General features: G+C 44.8%; 1 protein-coding gene across 2 annotated transcripts in view; it reads left to right on the forward strand.

The window, feature by feature from the left end:
- Positions 1 to 8925, forward strand: part of MED1 (mediator complex subunit 1) — a 28365-nt gene that overhangs the window by 1326 nt on the left and 18114 nt on the right. Inside the window, exons 2-5 of one of the 2 annotated variants that reach the window (XM_032279236.1) lie at positions 818 to 892; positions 1693 to 1766; positions 5368 to 5457; positions 8144 to 8255. In XM_032279236.1, coding sequence (XP_032135127.1) covers positions 834 to 892; positions 1693 to 1766; positions 5368 to 5457; positions 8144 to 8255 — 335 coding nt within the window. In that variant the 5' untranslated portion in view covers positions 818 to 833. Of the gene's footprint in view, positions 1 to 817; positions 893 to 1692; positions 1767 to 5367; positions 5458 to 8143; positions 8256 to 8278; positions 8692 to 8925 lie in introns of those variants that run through there. The other variant, XM_032279237.1, reaches the window with a different exon arrangement.

Below are 8925 nucleotides of genomic sequence, written 5' to 3' on the forward strand. Positions count from 1 at the left end.
GAAACTCCGTCTCAAAAAAAAAAAAAAGGAAAAAAAAAAAAAAAAAAAAAAATCCATGTTTTAGGCTGGGCACAGTGGCTCATGCCTGTAATCCTGGCACTTTGGGAGGCTGAGGTGGGTTGACCACCTTAGATCAGGTCAAGAATTAATGTTTTAAAAGTTATTTTTATTTATTTATTTATTATAAGATGGGGTTTCACCATGTTGGTCAGGCTGGTCTTGAACTCCCGAGTTCAGGTGATCCACCCGCCTTGGCCTCCAAAGTGCTTGGATTACAGGCATGAGCCACCACACCCAGCCAAAAGTTATTTTTTTTAATGGACTATCACTCTGTCACCCAGGCCAGAGTACAGTGGCGCGATCTCAGCTCATTGCAACCTCTGCCTCCCGGGCTGAAGCCATTCTCCTAGCTCAGCCTCCTGAGTAGCTGGGATTACAGGTGTGCACCACCATACTGGGCTAATTTGTTTGTTTGCTTGCTTTTTTTTTTTTTGAGACAGAGTCTTGCTTTGTTGCCCAGCTAGAGTGCAGTGGTGCAGTCTCCACTCACTGCAATCCCTACTTCCTGGGTTCAAGCGATTCTCTTGCCTCGGCCTCTTGAGTAGCTGGGATTACAGGTGCCCGCCATGATGACCCGCTAATTTTTACATTTTTAGTAGAGACGAGGTTTCACCATGTTGGCCAGGCTGGTCTGAAACTCCTGACCTCAGGTGATCCGCCTGCCTCAGCCTCCCAAAGTACTGGGATTACAGGTGTGAGTCACTGCACGGGGCAATGTTTTTCAACTATTTAACTCATGTTCTTATCTACTCTCCAGCAAACTGAAGACTAAAATGTACTTGGCTCTCCAATCCTTAGAACAAGATCTATCTAAAATGGCAATTATGTACTGGTAAGACTGCTAAAACCTTAATTTGATATGATTCTTTGAGTTTTTTCCAAGGAGATTAGGGTCCTATTTTATTTTATTTTATTTTATTTTTATTTTTTGTTAGGGTCCTATTTTATACATCTCTTATAGCCTGTGTGATATATCTCCTTTCTCTTCCAAAATGATTATTGCATTTGAACTTCTGAGTATTAGTATCATTAAGTTGTTGGTTACCATAGGTTTTATCTCAAGACTTGTCAGACCTAAACTCCCATCTGACAAACAATAGTCTAATTGTAATTTTTGCGCACCATATTATATACTGGTTTTTTTGACCACCTTTATTGTGTACTTGGAAATAATCCCTTTGCTTTGGAGATGAAATACATTTGCTATATGCTCAATTACAAGACAGACCCATTATAAAAGTATTATAAAACTTTGAGCCGGGTGTGGTGGCTCATGCCTGTAATCCCAGCACTTTGGGAGGCCGAGGTGGGTGGATCACCTGAGGTCAGAAGTTCGAGACCAGCCTGCCCAACATGGTGAAACCCCATCTTTACTGAAAATACAAAAAATTAGCCGGGTGTGGTGGCACACGCCTGTAATCCCAGCTACTTGGGAGGCTGAGGCAGGAGAATCACTTGAAGCCGGGAGGTGGAGGTTGTAGTGAGCTGAGATTGCGCCACTGCATTCCAGCCTGGGCAACAAGAGTGAAACTCTGTCTCAAGAAAGACTTTAGAGTGGTGAACTCGTATCACAGTGTGTACCAGGACCATCAGGGATTAAATATAAACAAACATAGATCACTTGTCTTACAGGAAAGCAACTAATGCTGGTCCCTTGGATAAGATTCTTCATGGAAGTGTTGGTTATCTCACACCAAGGAGTGGGGGTACGTGATCCTATTTGGCTTATTTAAAAACATGTCTGATTTAAGTTGAGGGGTCATTACTTTTCATTTCACCTTTAGTTTGTTTGTTTATATATTTTATTTTATTTTTTTGAAACAGAGCCTCACTTGTGGCCCAGGCTGGAGTACAGTGGCATGATCTCAGCTCACTGCACCCTCCACCTCCTGGGCTCAAGTGATTCTCATGCCTCAGCCTCCTGAGTAGCTGGGATTACAGGTTTGCACCATAACACTCAGCTAATTTATTCTATTGTTGGTAGAGACAGGGTTTAACTGTTTTGGCCAGGCTAGTCCTGAACTCCTCACTTCAAGTGATCCACCCTCCTTGGTCTCCCAAAGTGCTGGGATTGCGGGCACGGACCACTGCACCCAGCCTATTGATTTGTTTTTATTCTTATTTATTTTTCTTGAGACAGGCTCTCACCAGGCTGGAGTGCAGTAGTGTGATCTTGGCGCACTGCAACCGCTGCCTCCCCGGTTCAAGCGATTTTTCTGCCTTAGCCTCCTGAATAGCTGGGATTATAGGCGCACACCACCATGCTCAGCTAATTTTTGTGTTTTTAGTAGAGACTAGTTTTTTTTTTTTTGGTTGTTTGTTTGTTTTTTTTTTGAGACGGAGTTTCACTCTTGTTACCCAGGCTGGAGTGCAATGGCGCGATCTCGGCTCACCGCAACCTCCGCCTCCTGGGTTCAGGCAATTCTCCTGCCTCAGCCTCCTGAGTAGCCGGGATTACAGGCACGCACCACCATGCCCAGCTAATTTTTTGTATTTTTAGTAGAGACGGGGTTTCACCATGTTGACCAGGATGGTCTCGATCTCTTGACCTCGTGATCCACCCGCCTCGGCCTCCCAAAGTGCTGGGATTACAGGCTTGAGCCACCGCGCCCGGCCTAGTAGAGACTAGTTTTCAACATGTTGGTCAGGCTGGTCTCGAACTCCTGACCTCGTGATCTACCTATCTTGGCCTTCCACAGTGCTGGGATTATAGGCATGAGCCACCATGCCTGGCCTTTTTTTTTTTTTTTGAGAAGGAGTCTCACTTTGTCACCCAGGCTGGAGTGCAATGGCACGATCTCGGCTGATTCCACCTCCCAGGTTCAAGCGATCCTCCTGCCTCAGCTCCCCTAGTAGCTGGGATTACAGGCATGTGCCACCATGCTGGGCTAATTTTTATATTTTTAGTAGACACGGGGTTTCGTTGGCCAGCCTGATCTCTAATTCCTGACCTCAGGTGATACACCCGCCTTAGCCTCCCAAAGTGCTGGGATTGCAAACAGTTTTAGCCACTGCACCACCCCTGTTTATTTGTTTTTGAGACAGGGTCTTGCTGTGTTGCCCAGGCTGGAGTTCAGTGGTGCAATCATGACCTTTCTCTAGCCTCAACCTTCTGGGCCCAAACAATCCTCTCAACTCAGTTTCTTGAGTAGCTAGGACTACTGGGATACCATGCCTGGCTAATTTTTTATTGTTTTATGGAGTGGTCTTTTTTTTTTTTTTTTTTTTTTGAGACGGAGTTTCGCTCTTGTTACCCAGGCTGGAGAGCAATGGCGCGATCTCGGCTCACCGCAACCTCCGCCTCCCGGGTTCAGGCAATTCTCCTGCCCCAGCCTCCTGAGTAGCTGGGATTACAGGCACACGCCACCATGCCCAGCTAATTTTTTGTATTTTTTTAGTAGAGACGGGGTTTCACCATGTTGACCAGGATGGTCTCGATCTCTTGACCTCGTGATCCACCCGCCTCGGCCTCCCACAGTGCTGGGATTACAGGCTTGAGCCACCGCGCCCGGCCTTGGAGTGGTCTTACTACGTTGCTTAGGCTGGTCTTGAACTGGGATCAAGTGATCAAGTGATCTTCCTGCCACACTGAATCACAAAGTGTTGGGATTATAGGCATAAGACACTATGCCTGGCCTCATCTTAGGTTTATAAACATATAAGCAGAGAGGTAAAATTCGCAGATATTTGTGTATTTTGTGATGATTTCTTTTTTAAGGGGGTATAGAGTCTCATCTCTATACCCAGATGAGACTCTATAGAGTCTCATCTCTATACATTCAGGCTGGAGTGCAGTGGCGCTATCTCAGCTCACTGCAACCTCCGCCTCCTGGGTTCTAGTAATTCTCCTGCCTGAGTAGCCAAGATTACAGGCATGCTCCTGTAATTGTGTGGCCACCATGCCTGGCTAATTTTTGTATTTTTAGTAGAGATGGGGTTTTCATGATGTTGGCCAGGCTGGTCTCGAACTCTTGACCTTAGGTGATCCACCTGCCTTGGGCTCCCAAAGTGCTGGGATTACAGGTGTGAGCCACAGCGTTTGGCCTTTCTGTGATGATTTATAAGCTATCAATACCTGTCCTCCCCATTTTTGTTTGTTTTTGTTTTTGAGACAGAGCCTTGCACTGTCCTTCTGCCTGGAGTACAGTGATCTGAACATAACTCACTTCAGCCCTTAACTCTTGGGCTTAAGTGATCTTCCCGCCTCAGCCTCCTGAGTAGCTAGGACTACAGGCAAGTGCTGCCATGCCTGGCTAACTTTAACAATTTTTTTGGAGATGGGGGTCTCACTATGTTGCCTAGGCTGGAGTGCAGTGATTCAGTTCTAACTCACTGCAGACTTGAACCCTGACCTCAAGTGATCCTCTGGCCTCAGCCTCCCAAGGTGTTGGGATTATAATCGTGAGCCAGTGCACCTGGCCCTTTTTTTAATCAATTTTGTGAAATAAATTGTTAGTCCCAGAATCCACACTTAATCTTCTGTCATACTTCTTTATTTTTTGAGACAGGGTTTTTCTCTGTCTTCCCAACTGGAGTGCGGTGGCATGATCGTGTGCATCCTTGACCTCCCACCTTATCTTCCTAAGTAGCTGGGACTACAGGCACTCACCAGCATGCCAGGCTACTTATTATTATTATTATTTTTGAGATGGAGTCTCACTGTGTCGCCCAGGCTGGAGTGCAGTGGCGTGATCTTGTCTCACCTCAACCTCCATTTCCTGGGATCAAGCAATTCTCCTGCCTTAGTCTCCCAATTAGCTGGAACTACAGGCCCATGCCACCGTTCCTGGCTACTTTTTTGTATTTTTACTAGAGATGGGGTTTCACCATGTTAGCCAGGATGACCTCGTGATCTGCCTGCTTCAGCCTCCCAAAGTGCTGGGATTACAGGCGTGAGCCACCACACCTGGCCAACTTTTTCTTGTATTAAGAGATAGGGTTTCACCATGTTGATGGCTGGTCCTGAACTCCTGACCTCAGGTGATCCACCTGCCTCAGCCTCCCAAAGTACTAGTATTACAGGCGTGCCTGGCCTATTATTTGTTTTTTTAAAGATGGGGTCTCACTGTGTTTCCGAGACTGGTCTCAAACTCCTGGGCTCAAGTGATCCTCCTGCTGCGGCTTCCCAAAGTACAGTGATTATAGGTGTGAGCCACCGTGCCTGCCATCTTTCATAAGCTGCTTTGGAGCATGACTCTTCATATATGTTAAACTACTTTTTTGAGTATAAGTTTATGTAAATGTTAATGTTTTTCTTTATTTGTAATTTACCTATAAAGATACCATAATGAGTTTTATTTTTCATAGGTCATTTAATGAACCTGAAGTACTATGTCTCTCCTTCTGACCTGCTGGATGACAAGACTGCATCTCCCATCATTTTGCACGAGAGTAATGGTAATACTTTAATTGTAAAGAAACTAATGGTTTTGTTGGGTGCCCAGCTTGCCTTTAATTTCCGGTTTGCTACTCTCTAATGAGTTTGCTGACCTTACCATTTGCACCTTATACACACCACACCTCACACACAAATATATACATCTGTTCACATGTATATCTATACATACATACATATATATGTATATATATATACACACACACACACACAAACATGCATATATACACAAATACGTAATAGGAACTTAGTAAGTACTTTTTTTTTTTTTTTTTTTTGAGACGGAGTTTCACTCATGTTACCCAGGCTGGAGTGCAATGGCGCGATCTCGGCTCACTGCAACCTCCGCCTCCTGGGTTCAGGCAATTCTCCTGCCTCAGCCTCCTAAGTAGCTGGGATTACAGGCACATGCCACCATGCCCAGCTAATTTTTTGTATTTTTAGTAGAGACGGGGTTTCACCATGTTGACCAGGATGGTCTTGATCTCTTGACCTCGTGATCCCCCCGCCTCGGCCTCCCAAAGTGCTGGGATTACAGGCTTGAGCCACCGCGTCCGGCAGTAAGTACTTTTAAATAAATAAGTAAATGAGCGAATTAAGAGCTATAAACCATCTGCCCTGAGATAATCAGGTTACTTATTGTTTTAAAAGTGAAGAAGGGTGGGCATGGTGGTTTATGCCTGTAGTCCTAGCTACTTGGGAGGTTCAGGCATAAGGATTGCTTGAGGCCAGGAGTTTGAGACTGTAACACACCATGATCGTGCCTGTAAATAGCCACTGTATTTCAGCCCGGGCAACATAGTAAGTTACTGATCAAAAAAAGAAAAAAGTGAAGTTAGCTTTCTAAATTAAAGAACTATAGTAATGGACATAATTTTCTGTTTACCCTTAATACAAGAAAAGATAAAAGAAGTGGACTAATACCTCCTTAGGTCTTTTTGTACTTTCACTCATTGACTCCGTCCCTTTATTGTTTGCTTGTTTGTTTATTTAAGATGGAGTCTCAGCCAGGCATGGTGGCTCACGCCTATAATCCCAGCACTCTGGGAGGCTGAGGTGGGTGGATCATGAGTTTAGAAGATCGAGACTATCCTGGCTAACATGGTGAAGCCCTATCTCTATTAAAAATAGAAAAAATTAGCTGGGCATGGTGGTGCATGCCTGTAATCCCAGCTACTCAGGAGGCTGAGGCAGGAGAATCGCTTGAACCTGGGAGGTGGAGGTTGCAGTGAGCCGAGATCGTGCCTTTGCACTCCAGCCTGGGCAACAAGAGCAAAACGCCACCTGAAAAAAAAAAAAAAAAAAAAGGATGGAGTCTCCCTCTGTTGCCCAGATTGGAGTGGAGTGGTATGATCTCAGCTCACTGTAGGCTCCACCTCCCAGGTTCAAGCAATTCTCCTGCCTCACCCTCCTGAGTAGCTGGGACTACAGGCATGTGCCACCAAACCCGGTTAATTTTTGTATTTTTAGTAGAGACAGGGTTTCACTATGTTGGCCAGGCTGGTCTTGAACTGCTGACCTTAGGTGATCCACCTGCCTTGGCCTCCCAAAGTGCTGAGATTACAGGTGTGAGTCACCTTGTCAGGCTCCTTTATTATTACTAAAATTTGGCATGGGGGGAGTAGGTCTCTCTATGTTGCCCAGGCTGGAGCACAGTGATAAGATCACAGCTCACTGCAGCCCCGAAGTCCTGGGCTCAAGCCATCCATCTGCCTTGGCCTCCCAAAGTTCTAGGATTACAGGTGTGAGCCAGTGCAACAGCTTATCCCTTTATTATAATCCTACTTAAATGCATTCTGAAGAAAACATAATATTGGTACTGAGCCCTTCATAAATGATGTTTTTGGACTTCATTGTTTCTTGTGTTTATTTACTTACAAAAATAATTATTGGAGGGTTAGGAAGGTAACTTTCAGGATTTCTAAGTTTCATAGGAAATACAGGCCGTGTGTGGTGGTTTATGCCTGTAATCCCAGCACTTTGGGAGGCCGAGGTGGATGGATCAACTTTAGGCCAGGAGTTTGAGAGCAGCTTGGCCACCCTGGCACAAGCCCATCTCTACTAAAAATACAAAACAATTAGCCAGGCATTTTGGTGCATGCCTGTAATCCCAGCTACTTGGGAGGCTGCCTGGGCAACAGAGTGAGACTACGTCTCTAACAAAAAAATAAATAAATAAAGGAATAACTATCTGATAAATTATGGCTGACAAATACTGCAAAAATTACCCTTTTTTTTTTTTTTTTTAAGATGGAGTCTCACTGTCACCCAGGCTGGAGTGCAGTGGCACGATCTCAGCTCACTGCAACTTCCGCTTTCCCAGTTCAAGCAATTCTCCTCAGCCTCTAAGTAGCTGGGATTACTGGCATGTGGCACCATGCCTGGCTAATTTTTGTATTTTTAGTAGAGATGGGATTTCACCATGTTGGCCAGGCTGGTCTTGAACTCCTACACCTCAAGTGATCCACCTGTCTTGGTCTCCCAAACTACTGGGATTACAGGTGTGAGCTACCGCGCCTGGCCTAAATTAACCTTTTAAAACATATTGTGGGTTGGGCAAGGTGGTTCACACCTGAAAGTTTCTGTCTCAAAAAAAAAAAAAAGACAAAAAAAACCCCCACCAAACATATTGTGTTCCCTGTCATTTGTATTGCTTTGAGGAAAACCCTTTTTCTTTCTTGTCCCCAGTTTCTCGATCTTTGGGCATGAATGCTTCAGTGACAATCGAAGGAACATCTGCTATGTACAAACTTCCAATTGCACCATTAATTATGGGGTCACATCCAGTTGACAATAAATGGTAAGTTAAATAGAATTTTAGAGTAGCAAAGTCAGTTTTTCTCAAAGTGCAGTATGGAACAAATGTTTATCCTGGCTCTTACCCCGCTTGAATTTCTAGAGGTTGGCCTTTTATTTTATCCATTGATTTCTCTTTTGTTCAGTATCTGAGTATTCCTCTCCAAAGTCTGCTCATAGAACACATTCTCTGCCCTGAGAGAGAAGGAAGAGAACTATGCTAATTCCTCATGTTTAACGAGTGCCCCTTTTTATCTTATGTTCATTTGGAGTTATATTGGAGTAATGATTGGAGAACATGCCTTAGGATAAATGTTTGATTAAATACTACAGCATTAACCAACAGCATGTTTAGGAATTGGGGGTAGGAAGTTTCAAAGAGTGAGCTTTTGAGAGTTTGTAAGTATGTGTCTGTGCGATACATATATGTTTAAGAATAGGTGTTTAAGGCCGGGCGCGGTGGCTCAAGCCTGTAATCCCAGCACTGTGGGAGGCCGAGGCGGGTGGATCACGAGGTCAAGAGATCGAGACCATCCTGGTCAACATGGTGAAACCCCGTCTCTACTAAAAATACAAAAAATTAGCTGGGCATGGTGGCGCGTGCCTGTAATCCCAGCTACTCAGGAGGCTGAGGCAGGAGAATTGCCTGAACCCAGGAGGTGGAGGTTGCGGTG

The sequence above is a fragment of the Sapajus apella genome, unplaced genomic scaffold, assembly GCF_009761245.1.
Source record: "Sapajus apella isolate SASKATOON/1434 unplaced genomic scaffold, GSC_monkey_1.0 scaffold12, whole genome shotgun sequence".
NCBI classification, from domain to species: domain Eukaryota; kingdom Metazoa; phylum Chordata; class Mammalia; order Primates; family Cebidae; genus Sapajus; species Sapajus apella.